The following is a 25,197-nucleotide window of genomic DNA, read 5'->3' on the forward strand; positions in this document are numbered from 1 at the left end:
CAGAACACAATATACATTTATTCAAATGAAAAGTACAAACGTATAGACAATATAATTTTACCCTTCAGGAAGAATACAAGTCCTGGTGTCTTCTTTTGTACAGTGTAAGAGCAAATATAAATAACGCATCAAAAAAAAAATTGTACTTTTAAATATTATTGCTGGCAACTGTTTTAAATTTGAACTTTCAAACTGTAAAGAAAAACCTTGATCTTAAAATGCCATCAAAATAAATTACATTTAAATTATAAAACAAATATAAATTCTTCATATGTAGCTAATGTTCTGTACAAAATAATTCCTGTACATAGTATTTTTAACAACAAAACAAATTCAATATTAAAATGATTGAAATTCCAATCTTAGGAAAGACAATCAAAAAGGAAAGATGAAATATTCATTATTCCTTAAAGTTTTAAAAATATATTGCTATCAATACATAGATGGTATATCAGCCTTCTTTAATTTAACTTGTTTCATCATGGAGCTGCTTGCTTATTTGCTTGCAGGGTCAAAGACCTTTGTTCTAAAAATCCATCCAAATCAAAAGGCTTGAAATCTTAAAAGAAAAAAATTTAATTGAGCACACACATCCAAATTCTAATACAGGAAATTAAACTTATGAAGTAGTCTGGAGCTGGCACAATGAAATTTTAAGGGGATATTTTAGAAAGTATTGGGTTACTAGATACCCACACTGATGTCTGGACTGGGAAAATGCCTGGGTTTACAGATCACACTGACAAACAAGAATTTTTTTTCTAGGGAATTTCTAATGAATTTAAGTAGCCCTACCAGTGAGATTTAAGAAAATTGAAAATTTTGAAAGAAATTTGAGTTATTCAGATAAACGTGAAGCTGGGTTTTATCTCAGATATATCCTCAGTTAAACATATCAAAAATGGGATTTTTGAGCAATCATGAATTGCTTATTGATTTCACTTGGCCGTTGAATGACCTATTAGCTCCCATGTGAGTCTATAAAATTTGCTACTTTCAGAAAATCAGCAAAACAGTTTTTTTTTTTTTGAAGTGGACACCATTTCAAAATTATTTAACTGACTCTAATATATATATATACACACACTTGGTTCTCTGTTTAATGACTTTCTCTATTTAAAGCAGACTTTTCAAGGTCCCGGATGCTCCACTGTAGTTTTAGAAGCATTCTACTTAAGAACAATTTTTTTTATGATCCCTTGAAAATTGTTAAATTGAAAAACCAACTGTATTTTCAAATAGCTAAGGAACTTTTTTATTTAAGCATCATTATGGCTCTTTTTTAATGATAAAAAAATGTTAAAAGCAGTAGATTAGAACCTTGTTGATTCAGATCTCTAGATAATCCCGATCAAATTGGATCATTTAAAAAAAGTTTATGTTCAGGTATATAATTTTCAATTATCAAAGCAAGATCACAAGTACACTTTATGTATGCTTTCTATTTTGATCTATTAAAGATAAAGCGTTATTATGATCATGCTTCATTCAGATTCTTATTATGTTTGAAACAAAAGACAGTACACCAGTTCTTTATTGAGAAATGATGAGAAATGTGATCTTTAATGTCTTGTAAACAGTTTAATCTAATTTTGAAATGAAACAATTTTTTTTTTTTAAATAATAAGAAATGGTGATTTTGCTTATTTACGAATTTGTTTATCTTATTACTCATACAACCTGAATTTTTTATTATAAGGATTATCCTTGGTTCCAATTGTGCCAGATAACCGAAATTTTACAGCATTTGTTTTTTTTTTTTTTGAAACAAACGAAGATGGGAATCTTTTATGATAGAAGCATTGGGTCAAGTGAGAGATAGTGGGTCTAAAATCTATTTTTTATTTCTAATATTATTATGAAAAATAAAGCATTCAGGTTTTTTTTTTTTTTTTTTTTTTTTTTTTTCAATAATATTATTTTAACATTTGTGGGAAAATAAGTACGAAGTACAAAACTCATGCTTGTTTTGTATGTTAGAGGTCAGAATTATTGGAATTATTGCCTTTAATGCACCATAAAAATGATAAGGTAAATAACAATCTAAAATCTCAAATTATATATTGGCCCCCAGTCCTCAAACCTGGTTGTGCTGGGATTTACCTACAGCTACCATTGTTTAAGTTGCCCCTCAATGGTTCAATTTAAAATTGAAGAAAAAAGGCTTTTGGAATTTAAAGAAATTGTTTAATGTGTTTCACATATCATAAATAAAACAGGATTTTTCTTACCTGGTCGGGGTAACTGTTCATCAGGCAAATTACTTGAATAATAAGCAACACTTGGAGCTAAAAAACAATAAAACTTGAATTCATTTCAGACAAATCTAAAGTTTCTTGGTTTTGAGGATTTAATTCCTTAAACTGGCTAATTTAACTAACCACTGATTAATTATTCAGTGCTCACTATATATATTAAGGAAAGATTATACTGGGAGCATTAATTATGCAAAAAGCATGCAGAAAAAAAAGAAAATTACAGAGCCTCTCCGAAATATCTTTTTTCTTAAACAAAACATCAGAAAGAAACTGCATTTTTCAGGAAAAACATAAGACCAACTCCAATTTTCATTTAACAAAAATATACACAAACTTTCAAAATTTTATTTTTTACATAAATATTAACTCTCAAATAGCTCATTAAAAAGGTAGACAATGTGCATTGTGCAGGCACAATAAAACATCAAATGTGATATTGCCTTTGCTATTAGAAAATTAGCTAAATGAAACAAATGTAGATATGAAATACCATTGTGCCATTGGTCTCATTTGAATTAATTTTTTTAAATGTAGCTCGCAGAAAATTCAACTCTTTACTGAACGCTAGTAAATCATTATGGGTTTGTGGACAACATGCAACGGAAAACTGACATATAACCCCTTAGTTCATCTAATTACTTTCATCCATAGATTTGACCAAGAAGCTGCTGCTTTTGAATCTTTCATCTGTTTCTTTAGGAGTTAAGCCAGTTTTATTATTATTGAAAATTACTCTTGTAGACAATCCCATTTGCAGAAAAACTGACGCCCCACTTTAAAAGGCCCAGAAAGTAATGTTTTTTCAAACAAAAATTTCTTTTAAAAGTTTTGTTATTTAATTAATGATCTAATTACCCTCATTATCAACAATCTTTTGCTATCTTTGGTATTAAATTTCAACTGTGAATCAATAAAAATCAATTGGTTTTGATGTGAAGTTTTTTGTCACATGGAAAATGAAACAACAGTTGTGATAAAGAGAATTCAGATGCTGCAATGTCAGGCAAGCATATCCTAGCAATTATCAAGAGAGAATACTCGATTCTGGAACAATTTGCAAGACCACACTGCTTAAAACAAACCAGGGTTGGCAGGTTTCTGCCGAGGCGGTAAAAACTACTGGTAGAAACCGGTTAAAACCGGCATGGCAAAAACCCCTTTCTGCCACATTTATGGCAGAAACTGGCAGAAACTCAAAAAGTGACATAAATGCAATTCCTGACATACAATAGAAAATGTATAAGAAAAATAATTAAATATTAACCCAAATACAATTTATTTACAACACTATCACCATTCAAAATCAAATTTTACATTGTTTTCACACTGCAGCAGCCTGTAACAAAATAGAAGTTTTGACGCTGTTTCTAAAATTAACCAATTTCTCAATTTGTTGTGCACAACGGAGAAATTTGAAAAGATTCGTTCAATCCCAGCAGAACTAGCTGGCATTATCCTCAAAGAACAAGCAAGATTCACAAAACTTTCATCTATAGCACATTTTTTGAAACTGGACCACCATGCGGTATTTGGAGTAGTTGTTACAACGTGATTGGAAAAATAGGTTTTGGGAAAAGGGGTCGATTTGTTTTGTAAAGCAATGGTATAAGGTACATAATCAGGGTTAATATTTGTGAGTAAAGTGCGGGCACTTTCTTCTTGATTACATGATAAATTTACTCCCAAATACTTTGGATGGAGCATATAGGCGAGTAAATGATTATCAGTAACTGCTTAATTAAGCTCTTTGAGAATAGCTTTATTCAGTTATATTAAGTGTAAAATGACAAGTTCTTGTATTTTAGAGTTTAATGAAATAAAATAAATCTATTTATTTAAATATTTGATACATATATTACACTTTATATTAAATGCAAACAAAATAATTATAAACAACAAACTGAAAAATTTGTTACGTTTACAACATTACAAGGCTAAAATTTCTAACACATAGCAATTTCAACTATGATAAATTTTACTTTGCTTTGGAAATGTCAGTCTTGTTATTTAACATATTTTTACACTAATTATTAAATAACTATTATATTAAGTTTTTGCAATGACGAAATGGAGTTATATTTTTCATTTTACTTAATTGTCTGTCATTAAGTAATTACTAGAGCTATTAAAAACGTTTTCTAGTTTTTGCCAGTTTCTACCAGTTTCTGCCACTGGCAGGGCAAAAACCAGTTTCTGCCGGCAAAAAGCCAACCCTGAAACAAACCCAGAACAACCATGACAAAAAAATAATGAATTGCAAAGAACTGTGCCACTCACATATGGCATATATGGTATATGGCCACATATATGGCAGGACATTAATTTAAATGGCCTGACATTGCACCATTTGATTTTCCTTTATACCGGTCGCTGTGTGACAGAAGACTTCAACATTTTGGCTGATGATGCCATCTCTAGATATTTTGATCCAAAACTAATTGTTTTTTGTTGATCAAGGGTTAAGCATTTACACAATAGATAGCAAAAGAGTGTTGATGATGAAGGAAATTATTTCATTAATTAAAAATAAAATTTTATTAAAACCTTATTTGTTTGAAAAGATGATATTATATGTTCCGGTACCTCTAATACTTAATTACCTAGATTGTGTGTGGACAGATTTTTTCTTTTTAATGAAAATTTAAATTACTGAAAGAGAAAGAAAGAGACAATCTTAGTAAATGACTTTCATGCAATCTGCAAACTGCTTTTTGCAATAAACTTGCACAATCTTTAATAAAACCAAAATGCAGTTCAAAGTAAAAATTTACATAACTAATGCAATATACCTTTCCCATCAGCTGCACAAGATCTTGTAACTTCAATTTCTCGGCAAACATTTTTCCAAGCTATAAAATTACAAAGCCTTATAAGTAAGAATAAATTTATACTTTATATACATAGGCAAATAGACTTGATAGATTTGAAAAGTGTCCAATATGAATTCAATTATACTACAGAAATAAACAGCATATAAAAGTAATACACTACAATAATGCCTTTAATTCCCAAAAAGTAAGCAAATTTCAGAGGTTTATTATTTAACTCTTTATAACCAGACAGAAGAAATTTGTTCTAGTCCTGAATATTTCAGCTAAATAATTACAACTATAGAATTTTCTCCTTTTGAACTTATAGACAATCAACATCTAACAATAGGCAAATATATTTGAAGAAGAGAAAAAATTTAAAAAGAAAAAACAAACCTATTATTTTTTAATAAGCAAAAACTAAAAGTAACACTTGGATATTGCTGCAACGAAAGAAATCAACAAGTCGCCCAAATAATTATGAAACTACTCCTAAAAATAATTTAAAAAATTTTTACTTTCATTTTCTTTTCTACTGGATGTGGCACATTCTTAAGTTGGTAACAGCTACACTACATACCTATTGAAAAGTTTTGCCACAGGCACTGCTACACCCGGAAAGTTTATCGCAAACAATTAAATAATCATCATGAGTTCTCATTCTTACTGATTTTACTCATCACCATGGGGGATTCACGTTAGGGAAAGGAAAGCAGAGGCATAGAGCATGATGATAAGCATTTGAAAGTCATAACTTGTTATGGTGTAATAATAAATAAGAATAGTCTTAATTTAAATTTTAAATACTTTTGCATAAATACTTAACTTTAAAAGTATGCAAAAAAAAAACACACATAGTAAAAAGTCATTAAAAATGAGTGGTTTTTGAGAGACGGAATAAAAGGGTTAAGTTACCCCTTAAAATAATATCTCTACATCTCTCCTTGCAAGACAGGTGGCAGGATTCAAAGTGCTAATGAGGGTTTACTAATTTTGCAGCTGAATTACACCTGACCTCCTCTTCTAGTGGTGGGAAAAAGAAATACACCCGGAAAGCTCTGAACAGGGGATTGGAGTTTGCTAGCAGCAAGTGATCACACAGCAGTGGTCAACAACACATTTTTTAATCGTCACTTCTACAACTTTAATCATCAGCGGCAATTGCTAATTTTCACCTATGTTAACCACTCTACTAATGTCAAACTTTTTGGGTTCAAATTGTTTTTTAATGCCTTAGATTTCCCTAAATGTAATGTGAGGGATTTGTAAACCATATAAAATGTTAGATTGCTTATTTTTCCACTATTTCTTTTTTTCGCTCCTAACTTTTTATATCTTAACTCTGCATCATATTTTTGTAATTGAGAATATGCATCTAGCACTAATGGTTGCAAAAAAAGAGGTCTTGCAGATTGAATGGGGACAGGTTGTAGGAGCATTTGTAGAAAAGGCAATTCTGTGGTACAGTAAACTCCCTCTAATACAGACACTAACGGGACGAATTTTTATGTCCGCAATAGAGAGGTGTCCGCAGGACAGGGGTTTAATAACGTTATTTGCATTGGAACTGGGGAATTAAAAATTGTTCGCATAAGAGGGGTGTCCGTTAGGAGGGGTTTTACTGTATACTGAAAAATATCAGTATTCTATTGTACTTATATTTCCTTTACACATCTTTTACAAGTTTGTTTGTTTTTTTTCTTTGCAAAGTCATAGAAATGTTCTTTCTTTTTTTTTTTTCAAGCTAAAAGTAAAAAGCCAGATTTTAAAAACTTAAAAAAAGAAAAAGACTTGTTAAAACGGTTGAAGCCAAACTTATGATTTATTTATTTATTTACTTTTTTTTTTTTTTTTTTTTGAATGATTTGATTTGTTTTCCTTTTATTTTTTGTATTACATCATTTAAACCACTCCCTATTGTAGTCAGTTGTATGCTTACTTTGGAAGGGAGAAGATGATCTGTTCGTTGAGGAGTGTGCCTAACTTTTTTTGTTTTGATATGTTTTGATATTAATTAGCTTTAGACTTCATTAATAAATCCATTTTAATTTTAATGGCTTGACTTGATTGCCCATTTGAACCACATTTGCTTTCACTGCTTAATACTTCTATCTGGTAGTATTAAACATTCTTAATTTTACATTTCTTTAAAGTTTTATTCCATGGGTGCAAGTTTTATTCCATGGGTGCCCCCCCTTCCACATGCATGCTTAAGGAAAAATTAATGTGTATAAATGTTGTAGATTTTAAAAATGCTAGTTTTGGAGTCTGTGTTTGATTTGAATTTTAAGCCTTTGTTGTTGTTGTTGCATGCCCCCATGGTCAGCAGTGCTAGACCAGGTCCATGAGTTTGTTTACCCTCAAGAAATCCAACATCGTCACTGGGTCTTCAGTCAAATCCCTCCTGGAGAGCCCCAGGCACGACAGCATATGGTCAGGCGAAGCCTGTTCAACGGAACACTTGGAACAAGTCTGAAAGGTCTTCGACCCCTCTGAAAAGTTTAAAGTTTTAAGATGTCCACTACGAGAACGGGCAAGAGTTGTTTGTTCCTGTCTGCCAAACCCAGGGGTCAGGGAGCCACCAGGTCGTGAACATCTGTACCAATGGTGTTCTGGCTGGACAATCCAAGTGATATTATCCCTGTGTTTAATCATTGAGTGGATCTCCTGAAAGGTGAGTGATGCCGTTGGCTCTGAGACCTCAGTAGTACCAGCTTTCGCCAAGGTATCCGCGATCTCATTATCCTCTATTTCTACATGGGAAGGGATCCACTGCATGTGAATTTGATGAGAGACGGAAAGTTGTTTTAGTTTGTTGAGTATTGAAACTCCTACACTATTTCTCACACTTTCCCATATGGTCAGGTGCTGTATTGCACTTCTGCTATCAGATAGAATCCAAATTTCGGTTCCGTGAGGGAGAAGCTTTAGAGAGTCTAGGGCTTCATCAATAGCTATTAGCTCACTACGAGCACAGAGCAGTAATTAGGGTTTCTCCTCTGAATCCTCAAGTCAAAGTTTTGCGATTTGATGTAAATTCCACTACCAGAGTGGTTATTATCGTCTCTACTGCCATCTGTGTAGACTCGAATAGCGTCAATTCGAATTTCTCCAATTCTCTCTAGAGCTACTTGTCTTAAGATCTGTTTGTTTATTCACTTGAACCGGTAAGTCATGATGAAAAAAGACGCCGTCAAAATCATCCACTGGGTCTAGACATTGTATCAGATGATGTGATTCCACGGTATTATCGAATATATTAAGAGAGGCTAATTGGCTGAAGGGACTGTTCCTTCTGAGCCTTTGATTATTACGCCAATTTTCGAAGTAAATAGAAATACGATTTTGTGTACCAAGAGCTCTGAGCTTGTTGCAATATTTTGTTAGGTATGCTCGTCTCCTAAGACTTAGCGGCTGAAGGTTTGCCTCATAAAGCACAATAACACTAGGACAAGTGTTTTTCAGCCCGGTAATAATCCGGGCAGCGCCGCGCCGTCTCTATGTGCAAGGTCGTTCAGCGCACGACGGCCCCACAGTTAAAAAGGCACAGAGTTCTACCAATCAAAAATGCTCCAAATGAATGGAAAAATATCTCCAACCAAAAAAATAAAATATTGAACTTTTCATTACATCTAATAGTGATGATGAAATTATACTGCTCATTAAAATAAGCAATCGTCCTCGCTGCCTTTCTAAAAGGAAAAATATTGCTTTGTTGTGTCCAAACATGCTATTCAAAAGTGCAATCTTTTACAATGAAAACACATGATGCTAATTTATGCATACATGAGCATTTTTCTTCATTTGTGGAGCCGTGAATGCTGTTTCGGTATATCTATAATTTCACAAGGTTGAGCATACGAATCGCTAGAAATTTGCTATTTCCCATTTTGGTTCTTGCAGTGAATATGTTGTATTGTAATTTATGCACCTCCAGAATGCTGAGTTGAATGCTTTTCAAAAATATTCTTTATTATTGAAGAGAAAGACAGGGTTCATACTCTATTTGGATGGAAAAATTCCATGACTTTTCCAAGACTTTTTCATGACTTCAATGAAAATTCCCATGACCTCGTTACTCGAAGAGAATAGCAATATTTAATCTCAAAACTTGATAATTTTTGGAAATGAGCATTAGCAAAACGTCTACATGGATGCCACAGCCGCATTGAAGCACTTACCGGTAATTGGAAAAATAATAAGTGCACACTTAAAAAACTAAACTATTCTTAATTGTCTTCATCATATAAATTTAAGTAAAGTAAAAATGCAGTGAAACAAATATGATGATGCTTAAATGTCTGATATTTTATTTATAAATAGACAGAATGATATTGAATGGGACAAAGGTTGAACGAGTCATCACTAAGTTTCAATAAATTTGCTTCAAAAGTTGCCTTTTAGTGTCAACAGTGCTTTTAATCATCCACGTTACTTGACAGTATTTTGATTCTTTAAAGTAAAGCCACATAGTTTAGTTTTTTATGTTTCTAAATCAGATCTTTTTTGAAAACCATTTAGTAATGAATCAATTTTCTGATTCAAAAGTATACTTGTTTTGTTTAGTTATTTGCACTTTTTCAAATGCATATAAATTAATAGGTGAAGAAATTTTAGAACATGTTTGATTCCTGACATTGAACGTAGCAGTGAGTCACATGGATTAGTTTTGCGAGCCATATGTTGGGCACTACTGTTTTTAAGTATTAGAATTTCTCTTTTTCTGTATTCTATTGCCTGACTAAAGATTTTTATTTTCTAAAACCTTCAACAAATTAAGATAAACTCTGATAAGTTTAATGACAAAGTTCTTACGAGTGATGAAATCGAACTTGGATGCAATTGAATTGCTTTTTCTTTTTTTTTTTTTTTTTTTGAGTGGGCATGGCAAAATTAAGAACGTGAAATTTCGCTACTACAGAATATGAAACATAAGAAGTGTCGAAAATAACAGTAAATTCAAAATAAGTGATGTCCAAGCAGAAAAATCACATCGAAAAAAGGGCAAGCGGCTGCGACACAAATGGATGCAATGAGATTTCAAAATACAGATTTGATTTTGGGATTGTTCAGTTTTCCGCTTTTAATAGCTTTTATGTGCTATACTGTTAAATCACTCAAGATTTCTAATGCTCCTTTAGTTACTGTTACTTTCTCTTTGTCCAGGGCATTTTTCCATGACTTGAAATAAATTTAAATGACTTTCAATGAAAATTTCAATTTTCCATGACTTTTCCAGGTCTAAAATTCGCTTATTTTTTTTCCCATGAGTTTCCAGGATTTCCATGACCTGTACGAACCCTGGGAAGAAAATGCGTCTTAGGAAAACAAAGTGATTTCCATAAGAAAAACTTAAGTTTCTTTCAAAAAGAAATCTTTGAATTAAAAATTTTCAGTAGTTATAGCTAACTGTTCAGCTACTCCGACCACCGTCCTATTTCTTTTCTTATTTCTTTATTATTCTTCTTTTTCTAGTTCGTCTGAAAGTAAGATTGTCTTCAAAATGCTACTCCAGCATTACAGAGCATCTCAAATTTCGTTTCCAGATCTGCAATTTCGCAAAAGTTCCAGGGAAAGTCCTCGAATACCAAACAACATCGTTTGAAACTGCATTCGAAAATCACCTAAAATTGCGTTTTTGGAGCTTTAATGTCGAAAGATTGCCGGCCCTAATGTTACCAAATATGGTCTTGCAACCGCGTTTTTAAGACTTCAATTTCAGAAAACATTCGGGCAAGGGCCTCCGAACCGCCTTCCCTTAATATCATTAAAGTTTAGGTTTTTAAAACATGATTTAGGTTTTTAAAACATGACTTACGTAAAATTTAAGTGAAATAGCCTCTGAACTTCTTTTCCTGATGTCATAGAATATTGCTCAAGTTTTTTGGGTTTTAATTTTGAAATTTTTCCCAAGGGGGAGCTCCAAAATCTCCTTCCCGTAAACATCTTTGCAGTTGTCGACAATTGCGTTTTTGGAAGTTCAATTTCAAAAAAATTGGTGGGGAGAGAAGGAATTGATTTCTGTCTGTTTTACAAAAAAAAAAGTCGAGTAGAAGCCCAGAGTTCCATCTCTTATTCTAACGTCAAAGCCCCTTGTACTGTTTTTCCCCGCAACACCACCAAAGACCGTCTAAAATTGCGTTTTTAATGCTACAAATTTCAAAAAATTTAAAGGAGAATTTTTTTTCGACGTGCCCCTCTAAAACTATTTTGTAGTTATGCCACTGCTCCTGTTGTCTTGTTTTGACAGGCATAACTGTTTTATTAATTAGCTATCACTTAGAGATTAGATAGATACTCACAGTGGCGTGAACTTTGATATTTCAAACATTTCCTTTTTTCCAAAATGCATTATTAGCATATCAAAGGAGCTGCTGAACTCTAAATAATTTCGAGGCATGAAGTAAAAACGTACACCATATTTCAAAATTAAATATTCACACATTTTTTAAATAAATTAAATGCCAAACGTATTTTTTTCCATTATATATTTGTTTACAAAACCTCTTTCCAGGTGTTGAATATATTTTCCTTGAACGCCAGAGCATAAAGGCGCTCATAAGACATTTGCACGACGGCGCCGATCAGGCTTGGTGCGGCCCTGAATCCGGGCAGCGCTGAGCTGGACTTTTTGAGTTTTTGAAGATTTGTAGCAGAGGCAGAGCAATAAATTGGGATGTCATACTCTAAGATAGGTCTTATTAGTGAGATATACGTGTTTCTGATTGTTCCAGCATCAGACCCCCAATCACGCCCAGAGATGTCCCTCAAGATGTTTAGTCTCTTTCTAGCCTTAAGTACAAGATGATCAATATGATTGTTTCCCAGTATTTCAGGGACCAACACAAATTCCAAATATTTTGGATGTTTATCCACATTCAGCAATTGACCATTCAGTAAGATATTGGGATGGTAATTATAGATCTTTCTGTTAGTAGTCAAGAAGGCTACCACAGATTTAGTTGGATTAAAACACAGTTTGTGATCATCAGAGAAATTCTGAATGTCTACTAAGACTTGGTTAATGACACTCTCCAAGCTCTTCAAGTCAAAGTTAGACTTCCAGAGGACAATGTCGTCCGCGAAAGAGTGCCAACTTCACATTTTTCTTTAATAATTCTTTCAATGTCTGATAAGTAAAGTGAGAACAGAGTTGGGCTCAGCACTGGCCCTTGAGAGATCCTTAAACTCCTGGAGAGGGAATTGTTATACTTTACTTTGATAAATCTATTTCTCAAAAAATCGTATATCCAGGGAAGAGCTTTACCACCAATTCCAAATTTTTTAGATAGTTTTATAATTAGTAAATTATTCCAGACTTTGACAAAAGCTTTTGACAAGTCCAGGAAGACCGTGATTGTATGATTAGTCGGTTTCCTGTTTTGGGCATCTCTAATACCCTGACAGAATTCAAGTAATTAGTCAGTAGTGCAATGTCCCTCTCTGAAGCAGTACTGCTCCTCTGGGAAAAGATTGTGCGAATGTAGGTGAAAAGTGAGTCTTCTCAGAACCATTTTCTCCATGATTTCGAATGCAATACTGGTTAGGGCTATAGGTCGATAGCTCTCTGGGGAGCTGTCGGTTTTGCCAGGTTTCTTAATAGGTATGACTGTCGCTCTCCTCCAGTCCCTAGGAAGATGTCCCTTATTCCAGGAACAATTAATAATATCCAGGAACTTTTGCCTTCCAAATTTACTAAGATGATCTAACATTTGACCATGAATGCCGTCAGGTCCAGGTGATTATTCAGGCTAGTTTCTCTAACTGCAGCCTTGAGTTCACTCATGCCAAAATCTTTACTGAAAATGCTGTTTTGACTATGGTTATTGCTGCAGCAGCCATGTACACTACCACTTGCCTTGATTTTGACTTTTATGTCTTTGTCAGTCAAGTTCAATTTATTTATTCGCTGGTAATGTAAACCTAACAGGTTGGTCGCTTGTTCATCGTTCTCGGCCATTTCGCCACTGTCACTCTGGATTGTGTTACTCTGCTCTACCTATGGTTGTTCTTTGCTAATATTTTTAACCAGTTTCCATAGTTTCCCATTATCTGTTCTTGAGTCGAGTCCCGAGCACAATTCGTTCCATTTGTCACGTTTAATTTGAGCATATAGTCTTCTAATTTTTGCGTTGATTTTATTCAATTCAGTTTTTGTGAGATTACCGTTGTCCGAGCCCTTAGATTCAAGGACTCTTTTACGTTCCTCCAATAGAGGATGTAGTAAGGGTGATTTGCTAGTTAACTAGGGTTTTTTTCCTCCTCAATTGACCCCGTGGTATATATTTCCTGGCTGCTTTTAATATCGTTGATTAAATGAGCACCAGTTCCATTCTACACTGTCTCTGAGAGGATTCTTCTTTAACTCATTGTCAACAGACTCTGCAAATAATTGCCAGTCTGCTTGTTTAAAAATCCATTGTTTTTCTCTACTGGTGGTCACTAGTTGTCTCTTTTTTAGTTCAATTAATACTGGAAGATGGTCACTCCCCAAGTTGTTCAAGACTGTCCATTTACATCCAGGACTGATATCTGTGTTGACAATTGAAATGTCAAGAGCTTCTTTCGTGTTATAACTATATGAAGAATGAGTGGGAGTGCCATCGTTAAGAATAGTAAAGCCTCTGTCATGTCAAGTAATTGATTTCCTTTTGTATTTGCTAAGGAGCAGCTCCATAAAGGGTGTTTGGCATTAAGATCTCCTAGACAGATAGTACCTACATTAAGTAAGTCTTGTAAATCCATTGGAAGATTATTAAGGTCAGGGGGATGGTACATATTGAAGATATTAAGTGGTCTTCCTCTCCAGAAAATCCTTATACCTTGAATCTTGAGACTGGATCCATCAATTAAATCTCGATTTATATCTATACTCCGATATTTGATGTGTCTGAGAAGAAAAGCCAGTCCTCCGCCACTCCTGCTCTGTCTATCTACCCTATATATGTTGTAACCCTTGATTTTGAGGGAAGTGCAAGTCTTCAGCTTAGTTTTCTGCAGGGCTATAATTTGAACTCCCTCATCCACTGCAATTTCAAGTGCCTGATCAAGTTTAGTCCTCGTTGCACTTGTTGAAATTCCGTTAATGTTAAATTGCATGATCTTTAGAGTATTTGGCGACCGTCGAAAGGTTTTTAAGTCTTTAAATTGTAATATTTAAGCGTTTTGATATCGTAATTCCAAAAAACCTAAAACTCGCCAATAATAAGGGGGGGGGGAGTTGGTGGCTCTCGCCTAGAATTTTTTTTAAATTGAAGTTCAAAAAAAGTCATGGTAGACCATTTGCATAAAGTTCAGGGAAAGGAGGGGTTCAGGGACTCTTACATCAATTATTTCATACTGATAGTCCCAAAATCACAATATTGGGCGACCTTCAAAAATATTAGAGAAAAGGGGGGGGGGCGCTCTGGGCTCTCCCCGAAATTGAAGCTTTGAAAATGAAATTGTACTCCCTCTTTCATAACGTTCATACGCTTTTTGAATGCATTATTGAAGAATGGAGTTTAGGAACCCTCCTTCGGCAATATTTCGAAATTGAAGTTCCAAAAATACAATTTTAGACAATGTTGGATTTTTATTGCAGCAATAAAATCGCTTCGGACATAAGATTTTCACTTCTGCAACATAAATCAGTTCTGATCGGAAAGTCTACCCAAATTTGAATTTTTAATGTTTTCTATTTTTTTTTCTTGGAATAGTACCCCCTTTACCTATAAACATGACTTATGACCGTCTAAGAGTTTTAATACTTTAATTTATGAAACTTTTTGAAAGAAGTTTCCTATACCGTTCCCCCTTAAGTCATCCAAAGATAACCCAAAACAGAACTCTTAAAATTTCAGAAACGGAAATATTTCGGGCTGGGAGGCGGAATACCCCCCTCCCCCTCTCATTGTGTTTACTAAAGGCAGTGTAAGTTTGTGTTTAAGATTAATTTTTCTATTGAAAGAGCAACTCCCCTCGCCACATCGCCAAAGACAACCTAAAGTTTTAAGACTTCAATTTCGGAAATGTTTCAAGAAAGAACCCTGATTCCCTAACTCTTAACTCACTAAAAAATAGCCAAAATAGCAATTCAATACTTCAGCATGGAGAAATTTTTTGGTATGTGGATGCCTTTTGCTGTGGCGTAAACATTTCATCTCGTCAGCAATCACTCTCAATCGGTGATTCAGATTTAACTCTAAGCTAGTTTAAGAGCACACATAATTTTCATTTATGTGTGTAAAGTTTGCAAAAGAAAAAAAACCCCGCAAATGAAACAAAAAACCGAAAGGATGATCGAAAATAGCAAGAAAGAAGGCTAAATTTTCAATTACAAATGATTATTTTGAAAATTCAGAGAGAATAGCAAGCAATTCCGCGGTCTGCAATGCAGTGAATTGGAAATAACAGAGCTATAACTAAAAAAAGGCAAACAGCGCGGGTATAAAAGCCAATCCTCCAAAAGCACATTGCAAACAAAACAAGCCCATGGCGAAAAATTGAGAGAATGTCGATGTAAATTTGTGGTTATGGAACGGTCCAGTAATATTAAAGCATATTTTTCAAACACTCAATTTTTCCTTTTTAAGTTAAAACTGAAAGAAAGTCATCGAATTTCTTTCGGTCCCGACCTCCTCTCGGAAATTTTGTCCAAGATGGAAATCCGTCCTGAGATGGAAGGTCTTGTACGCATGTTTTATTCATCTATTTATACATTTTTTTTTTCTTAAAAAGGACATAAAAGATAATCAAAATGTCTTACAATCATGAATATATTTGATAACTTCAAGATGTGGTGATTCTGGAGTAGTTCTCTGCATGTATTGCCTTCTTCCATTCACATAATGAAATGGAGGTTTCGAACTATTTAAAAATAAAAAAAGTTTAATAATATGATAAGATATAGATTTTTAACAAAAATCATGTAAAAAAATCTATGAAAATATATTTACTTATACAACATAGGAAAAAAAGAAACTTTTCCTTCTTTTATAAATAGGATTTGCAACGCATAACTCTTTACTTTTAACTGATGATGAGAATATGATGCTCAGTGGTAAAAATGCCAAGTTAAAATTGCACGGTTTTTCTTTTTTCTTTGAATAGTTTCAATTTTGTTTCAGTAGAATGCAGAGCATTGATTATAAATTTTCAAGTTTTAAGGCTTAGATTTTTAAACAAGTTTTCAATATTATAATAAAAGATTACCCAGTTTCTGCTACTTATTACTTGCATCAAGATCAATCAAAAATCTAAATAAAAAAATAGGCAACTATACAAATGTTAAATCGATAAAACTTACAAAATGAAGAAAAGAAAGCAGTTGCCTAACTTTATTTTTACATAAGAAAACTTTTAACAGTGATTTTTCAAATGGCTCAGCAAAAAAAGTTATTAATTAAAAATAATCAATTAAACGCATGGTTCTTTGCAACGCATTTTACCTATTCAGCTCATATATAAGGTTATTTGTCTGCAGCTTATAGCTGTTCCAGACTAATGAGTCAAAAACAAGGGCGAGACTGCTGGGATGCTGTAACCAAGGGTGCCCTGAACTTAAATTTTTGGGAGGGCAGAAATTCTCAATTTGCTGAATGAAACTCCAAATTTCGTCAAATGATGATAATTTTACAGAATCATCAGACAAAATTTGTTGAATAAGGAAATTTTTGAGATGCTGTAACTAAACTCTGCATTTGCTTACATTTCTACCATAGCTCTGGCTATGAGGCATTTTTGGGGGGCACGGTTCAAAATGAAGATGCAAGTAAAGCACTAGTTTTTCTGCTTAAGTTGTCAAAATGTTCTGCTTAGGCATAATTGTAAAATAATTTCCACAGTTTAAGCGAAGTTTTCAGCATAATACATAAAGCTACACTAAAACTATTGGCATTGCATAAAACTTCAATCGCCAGATTATTATTTTTCCATAAAAATTTTGGGGCCAAAAATGACAAATCAATGTCAAATCATGGTCGTAAAGCTAAAATTTTTAGTTGGAAAGTTTGGCTGGCAAACACTTATTTTGAACCCTGTTTGTAGCTTTACAAAAATACTTGCTACTTGTTAAAAATCCTCATCTCGTGAGAGAAAAAATATTAACAAAAGAGACATAATGCAAAGAGCTTAATCCATAGTCTTCCAAATTGTACCATCTCCATAAACTTATTTCGAGATACCTTTGATAAACATGTAACAAGCTATGTATTCCACAGAGCAAAGTGCAGAAGTAGTATTTGCAACTGAATTCAAACTGTGAAATTCACAAAACGTTGTACTGTGTTTATTTTATCCTTAACTTTGAATTTAAATCTAAGGACTATAAAACTTAGTTTTTAAATAGAATAAATAACAAAATTACTTGTTAAGGGCAATTCCACAAAAAAATGGACATGAGGATTGAAATTTAAAAATTGTTTTATTGCAACAAGTAATACATCAAATTAAAGCTAATAACATGAGGTTTATGAAATTATAAAGAAAAATTTCCAAAAAGTTACTTTATTATTATTATTATTTTTTTTTTTTTTTTGAGCCTAAAGTTAACATAATATAAAAATCTTGTGTTTAGGAAAAAACATAGTATTTTCATTCACCCAGGATTGCTGTTTAAAACAGGAGAATGTTGTATGTGTGTGTATATATTATTATTTGTGACATTTGTCTACCCTTTGGAATACTTGATTTTTCATAACAAAATATTTAACAGGATTTTTCGTATAAATAAAGTTATAAGGTCTCGTTGTCACACCCGTCACAAAAAAGATGCTTAAGTTACCATAGCAAATGCATTCTTCTGTGGAAAAACATGAAACTTTCCAAAGTTGTAATGTTTGCAGGTCTGAATAGGAGTACAATGTTTAAACTTGATCAAATATTTATTCTCTGGGAAAATTTGGTTTGACGGGCATGACAAACGTTTCAGACAGGTTTGACAAAATCATTGGCACAGGTGTAACAGCATTCAAAAGAGCTTTTAAAAACTTTCTAAATGAAACAGAAGATTAAACATTTTATATCCTAACAAATTAGCATTGTAGTTTTTAAAAAAAATATCTGAAAATCTTATGACATGACAGATTTGATTTATTTGTGTTTCAATAATATTTTGGTTATTAAGTGAATTACTTTTATTTAACTCTTGGAAACATTTCAAAGGAGTAAAATAGCTTTAAAGGAAGTAAATAATCAGTTGCACATTTCCATAACTACTTTGCTTTGTGAAAACGCCTCAGTCAAATTTTTTTCTTTAGATAAAAAGTAATATTGGAGACACTGGTATTATACAACAAGTAAGGAGAGGTGGGGCACGTTGGTCCGCTTTTTTACTTATCATTTTTTTCTCATCAAAAAATTTAATTAACAGTTCGATTTTCTACAATAGGTTTTACTAAACGCTTTTCAACCCCACAGATTTTTTTGGAAGTGTTGAATTGATAAACTTTTTTTATATTACTTTTTTAACAGAACCTCGTAAAGTGGACCAACATGCCCCATGGGTGGGATACGTTGGTCCGCATAACTCAAACAACATTTGTTACAATTTTAGTGATAAATACTATTAAACTTCTTAACTACCTTATTCTCAGTTGTGTGTAGAGTGAAAAATATTAAGTTTGAAGATCAATATAACATATTAAATTGATTTTTTGATAAATCATCTTTACTTAGAAACAGCAATAAATATTCACTATTAGTACAAAATTATTTTTAAAAAATCAAAAGAAAAATCATAGAATATTGTTATAATTATTGAGATTTAAGAGAAAAAAAAAGTTTTTTAAATTATGTGGGGTAGGTTGGTTGGGTCCAACGTGCCCCACAAAGAAAGGGACCAACCTACCCCACCTTCTTGGTCTGAAATACTGATGTCATATTTTTTTTCTTTTTGATAAAAAATGAAAAAATTGCCAAATATATTGAACTAAAGGAACTTTAAGAAAAGAGTTCAATTTTTTCTCGCAATATTGATGAAAACCATAAAAAAGAATACAGTTAAAAGAATAAAGTTACAGTTTTCTGAAAATTACTCAGGACTGAAATAACACTTTCTGGAATAACATAAAATGCATGTTCAATATAACTGTGCCATGTGATTTCATTATAGGATTTGTAGGACCATAGGTGCTATTTGTTGGTTATAAAATAAAAATAAAAAATATTAATAGTATTAAAATAATTGAGACTGGTCCAACGTACCCCACCTCCCCCTAAACATTGCCCAAAATTATGGCACGGGTTCTCAGGATGCAATTTAAATTATTTCTCATTAACCAGTTATCGCATTTACAAGCTGTGCATGGTTAAAAGATAATACTGTTTGCTCCCTTATGGAAGTAAATTACTGCATTATGACAAATATGCTCTATGGGACATTTTAAAATGCTAGCATAACTGATCTGAAAATGGAATTGTCTTAGCTATGAAAAGTGAAAAAATGTTCTGATTGCTGTAGAGTAGGGTGGGCCGAAATAAGCCAAAAAAATTTTTTTTTCGAAATCAATTTTTGGATAGCGCGTAAAAGTTGTGTAGTGAGCTAGTTAGCACTCACAAAAAATTTCTTGGATATTCAAAAATATCTAGCCGGCGCTATTTGACACTGAAAAACCGAAAAAAAAGAGAAGAATGAATTTTTGTCGAAATTTAAAAAAAAAAACTAAATTCCAAACATTTTGCTGGAATGCACCGAAAATGTTATATAATGACCCAGTTCGAGCCCATAAAATGTTTCATTGATTTTAATGAACATTTAACCGCTCCTTTCTGACATCAAAATTTGGAGAAAAATGAAAAAACATTGAGTTTCTTTTAAAAAACAATGTGAAAACTATTTTTCAAAATTAAATCATAGACTAATTAATTAAATAGCACTATTAATCATAGTAATTATTATCACGCAATAGTATCATACATTTTCTAGAATTACATTTATAGATAATAAAATTTTAAAAAAGAAATCTCCAACTTTGATTTATAATACCTCATGCGTAATGAATATTATTTTTTGGAATAATATTATCCCTTGTTAGCAAATGATGGAAGTTCTTTCCTAGCTTGAAGTTTGGCACGAATGTATCCATCTCGCGCAGCTTCAACACGAACTTTTATTGCAGCTTCGGTTATTAGTTTCACTCAACGTTCCACAGCTTGCGCGTGACAGAGAAATTTCTCGAAAGTTAACTCTGTTAGCTATTCTTCGTACATTTCTTTTAAGTCTTGGTCTTTTAGATGCATTGTAAGTGGTGTCTCTTTTACAACACAGTTTGCCCAATCAACTAAATCAACATAATCAACGGCTTCAAAATTGAGTTTAGGACGCTCAAAAAATCATATACCATCCGAACTCTTCGTCTTCTTATTTCTAGAGTTCAGAATGCGCCTAACAGATAATTCCCGAATGTATTTTTTTGAGTCAAACAACATTGTCAACAGTAACTGTTCAGGATGAGCGAAATATGCATTATTTGAGAGAACTTTGAAAATTCTCTCCTTAACGTTGTCCGGAAACTGCCTTGCAAGAGAAATCATTTTCCAAAAATGTTGGGCGCCGTACAGGCAGTTCGGTTTCATTTTTATTTCAAACCACATTGGAGCATAAACTAAAATTACATACGTTACAAGCATTGTAAGATTTTCTGATGGAGTTGGAGTGCTTATATACAAGCGTAACAAACGGTTTGCAGTTGTTAGCCATCGTGCATGACTGACTGAGTTTGCCTTGGCCACGCTTGAAGGACAACTACCATCTTTTACGGCAAGACAGATTCTATACAAATATTGTTGTTCAGTATTTAAATTTTTTATATCTTCCATGTCCAAAACCAGAAGATTGCAGTCAATTTTATCAAATTTGACCACCGGATTTTTTTCAATCTCTAAGAAGTTGTTCGATAGCTCCAGAATATGAATGTGGCCACTTTGTGCAACCGTCCAATTCCAGTATAAGATGCCTCATTGGCAACTCATTGTGGACATTGGACACAAGAGAGGACCCCTTTAACTGCTTAATTCCCAGCTGTGGAGGTGTAGAATTACAGCATTTCTTGTCGGGGGGTTTGAGAGGAAGAAATGGCTTGAGAAAAAGAAGAATACTTGCGTTCAATTCAGTAATCAGATTAAAGGACTTCAGAGGATTCACATTTTTTTAATACTCAAGGGCTCTATTTCTCAAATATATATAAAATAGTTATAAAATAATCTTAGGAATAATAGAAGTAGTTGAGCGCCGTTTATTATCCAGGAGAAACAATTAGAACCGAAGATTAAAAAATTAGCATCTTATGTAACTATTTTTTATTTGAGTGTGTGCATTTTTTAAAATTGGCGTACAAACGTCGCATAAAATTTATTGAATTTTCACTGTTTTTCTAAGTAACGTATTGCGTAACATTTCAGTACTTACTTATTTCGAAACTACTTTTATTTATTTATTTATTTATTTATTTTCATTTTTCCAATGTTTCAGTCTTAAAGGAGTGTAGCTAAATATTCTACGAAATGTATGAAAGTCTTTGAGGATTTCAACTAATTCACTGACAGATACTTCTAATGTTTGCAGAAAATAGCTTCAAACTTTTATTTTTGACCCCCCCCCCCCCTTTTTTTTTTTAAAGTGCATTTTTGCCCTTTTTTTCAGTTTTTTAAGGTCAAATAGCGCCGGCTAAATATTAAACAAATTTAGCGACATTTTTTATGGGTAATAACGGGTCCATATAGCAACTTTTCCGCACTATCCAAAAACAGATTTTCAAAAAAAGTTTTTTCGGCCCACCCTACTGTAGAGTTCAATCAAAAATGATCAATTGAACTAGTGCTTTTTTTTTCTAAGACAAGGGATTTTCAACTGACATGAGATTAGAATATTTTTACCATTTTGTATAGAATGCAACAGTAGTTGTATTCGTGGGGGGGGGGCTAAATGCAGTCAACATTGTCAAATTGGGCTAAGTCAAATCAAGCTGCTTTTCATTTATTTAACTGTGCAGTGAAGATGACAAGAATTGATCTGTATATTGAAGCAAGCACTTTAGTAAGGAGTAAATATCATTTGAAAGAATTAATGAAGAAATGAAGTTCAGAGAAGTGACAACTTTTGGGAAAGCAGCTCTGATAATGTTTAAGCTGAACAGACTGCAAACTTTACATTAAAATATAGCTATCATTGCAACTCAAATGCTATATCTTACTCTCAGTGAGATTATATTAACACCTGATATAACTTTAATTTTTCTTTTCACTAACCACTCAAGGCAGTGTAGTACAAAGCATTACATTATAAGTATTATGTTACTGTTTTACTTACTAACTTTAAAAAGAAATAAATAAGTGAAGATATGCAACTAATGGATGACCCTGTTGATTTTTCCCTGTAAAAGATGATATTTATAAAAAAAACATTGTAATTACAAAAAAAAAAAAAAGCTACACTTGACCTATTTTCGTTAGCGGCCATTAAAGAAGTGCTAAACTAAATGTACACCCAATACTAGCTTTTTCTACTCATGAAATGTAATTTGTATTCATCATTGTCAAGTATGTCATCTGTACTAATCACTATTTTTTTATAAATAGCTTATCCAAGTAGCGGATTTGCACAGTGTCACCCGTCACAACACGAATGAAAATAGTGTTTAGTAAAAACATTTTAAATTCATCATAAATAGCAAGTATTAAGTTTCATTTGAATGTCTTTTATTAGAAAAAACTGCTATAGTCATGAAACTTTAAAATATTCACAGGAATTTCTAGAAATATGAGTGCAAGTAAAATTCATGTCTCACAAACTTCACGCCCGTCACAAGATTTTAAAAATTTCATTAAAAAAATTGAAAAGTCCTGCAGTTTTGCTTCAACTCAATTATTCAAACAAATGCATAGATAAACATGATTAAAATACTTCGTTAGTATTTGTTAACTGGTTTAGTGCTCAAAATATTTGTTTAACTAGTAAAAATAGTGTCTGAATGTCACACCTGTCACAATGAAATTGCCCTTAACTCAATTTTTCTAAAATGTGCAGTTGAACTCAACATGGCGATGTATTTATAATTCAGCTTATGAAAATTAAATGCAAAGATGTGAGATATACATTAAAAGTTTTTAATTTTTTACAAATCATTCATGGAAAAGAAAAGTTTATTCTTTCAATAAATACTTCATTTGGAATCAATTCAGTAACATTTATAATAAATAAGATTTATGGGAAATAAGCAAAAATATGAATTAGAATATCATAGAAGTGCTAATATACATAATTTGCACTAATCAAGTATACATGAATTGAAAAAGTATGACTAACAACCAGGGCCCGATTGAATTCTGAGATTAGAGGAAACTTGGTCTCATTCCCCCCCCCCCTTCCACTTTTTGTTTGGGGAAATTTTTCAAACATTCTATGCACATTGATACAACACTAACCAACGCTAAAAAGGCTGTAAAATTCAGTATTTAAGTCAATTCCACCTTACTGACTGACAGAAATTTGTATATTACATATGTTGCGCTTGAATTCTCAGGAAATATGGGTAGTAACATGTTGAATCATACTTAATACTTCATAAAGGAAATTAAATGCCATAGAAGTACATTGTAACAGAATTGAATCAAATCCCACATTTGAAAATCTAGCTTATGGGTACACTTTATAAAATATATTTCTCTTATTATATTTAACTCTTTCAAACATTTTTTAGCAAGTTCTAATATTTGCAATATCTTTAAAAAACGCGGTTGAAAGCATAAACTGTAATTTTTAAACAGTTTTACAGTCATATTTGAGCCCTTAAAAAGTCTAAGGGGAAGCTTAAGCTTCCCGAGCCTTTTGGTTAATCAGGCCCTGCTAATAATTTTACAAACTACGAACAATGCTACTAAATCACATTACATTTCAGAGAAAAATGCACAGCAACACTAACCAAAAACACAGATTCAGACACTTGAAACTAAAAATTAAAACTAAATATAAAATTACCTCATTTTTTCCTACAAACTAATAACAAAAGCACAGAAAATTCCCGGAGTCTAGCTATAGTAGCAGAGTTTACTTTGTCAAATTCATCAGCAGATTTTCAAAATTTAATCTGAATAAAAGAAAAGGACATGATATAATACTGATGCATACAAACAATCATAAAACAAATATAAAACTGTTTTTAGTACAAATTTTTAAAAAATGCAATAATATTCACTTGATTTTAGCATTTCTGTCAAAACTAAAACCACAACAACAAATAAAACATGTCTGACAGTTGCAGGTAACAAGAAACAGTTAATATCCTTTCTTCGTGGCTCCTACACTGATCTAGAAAAAAGTCTGTATTAAAAAATTGGCATTTGATCCGATGCGCATGAATACAATGCTCAAGTCATCAAGGCAAAACATTGGAAACTTCCCAATCAGGCTGAGATCTACGTATCCGCAAATCTCGCATTGCGGGGAGAAAGGGCAGGGGCGGGCACACTAGTATGAGGCCAAAAGCGAAACAAATTTAAAGGAAAAAAGGATTAAAAATGTTGCCGTTTAAGAAATGCTTTTTATGTTCCACATGCATATTGTATTTGTTTTGAATAAAACGCATGATGTTTAAAAAAAAATTACGATTTGATAGTCATCCGATGAGAATGAATCTAATGAGGATCAAAGATTTTCAAATAATTTTCTCACAACGACAATTGAATAATACTTAGAGAATTTTGAATTTAAACTGCCTATTGCAATATCTGTTTGATTTGAACATGTTTGTTTCCCTACGTTGAATACATTTGCACAAGTAGTACGTAAAAATATGCTTACTTATGAAGCAAAATGAGAGTTTTTGTTAATAGTTTGGGTTATGTACAAGTTTAAATTCAAAAGTTGGAGCCAATTTCTAGAATAGTTACAAATAATCACATTGATAAGATACATCCAGTTTTGAAATGGTGATACACATAGTACTGAGATAAGTTCTTTTTACTTCAACTAAACACATTTTTACTGTATTTTACTTATTTTAGTTCATCTAGATCATAATAGGTCTCTTTGATTTCGTTTAAACAGGTGTGATTGCAGTATGTCTTCTTTGTTATTAAGGGAAGTCAGTTGTTTTTTTCATCAGTAAAATGTAAACTAATTTCTTGTTACCCTGAAATAAGTGTAGTTTCAA

The 25,197-nt window shown here is 32.5% G+C and overlaps 1 protein-coding gene across 1 annotated transcript; it reads right to left on the bottom strand.

The window, feature by feature from the left end:
• On the bottom strand, window positions 1–24,326 carry LOC129222619 (uncharacterized). The gene is made up of 6 exons (XM_054857145.1): window positions 24,241–24,326; window positions 24,024–24,132; window positions 15,816–15,916; window positions 5,048–5,107; window positions 2,232–2,288; window positions 1–559 (listed from the first exon to the last, which is right to left on the bottom strand). The coding sequence occupies exons 2-6, from the start codon at window positions 24,026–24,028 to the stop codon at window positions 480–482; spliced, it is 303 nt and encodes a 100-aa protein (XP_054713120.1). The 5' UTR covers window positions 24,029–24,132; window positions 24,241–24,326; the 3' UTR covers window positions 1–479.
• Window positions 24,327–25,197: the final 871 nt, after the last annotated feature.

The sequence above is a fragment of the Uloborus diversus genome, chromosome 5 (genome assembly GCF_026930045.1).
Source record: "Uloborus diversus isolate 005 chromosome 5, Udiv.v.3.1, whole genome shotgun sequence".
Taxonomy (NCBI): domain Eukaryota; kingdom Metazoa; phylum Arthropoda; class Arachnida; order Araneae; family Uloboridae; genus Uloborus; species Uloborus diversus.

What these genes read in the sequence shown, in the direction of transcription:
- LOC129222619 (XM_054857145.1), bottom strand. An exon ending in TATCAAATATATTCATGATT is followed by an intron (nt 5,108 to 15,815) that starts GTAAGACATTTT and finishes GTAATTTTATAG; the next exon opens with CTTGGAAAAATGTTTGCCGA. An exon ending in TGAACAGTTACCCCGACCAG is followed by an intron (nt 560 to 2,231) that starts GTAAGAAAAATC and finishes TTTTCTTTTAAG; the next exon opens with ATTTCAAGCCTTTTGATTTG.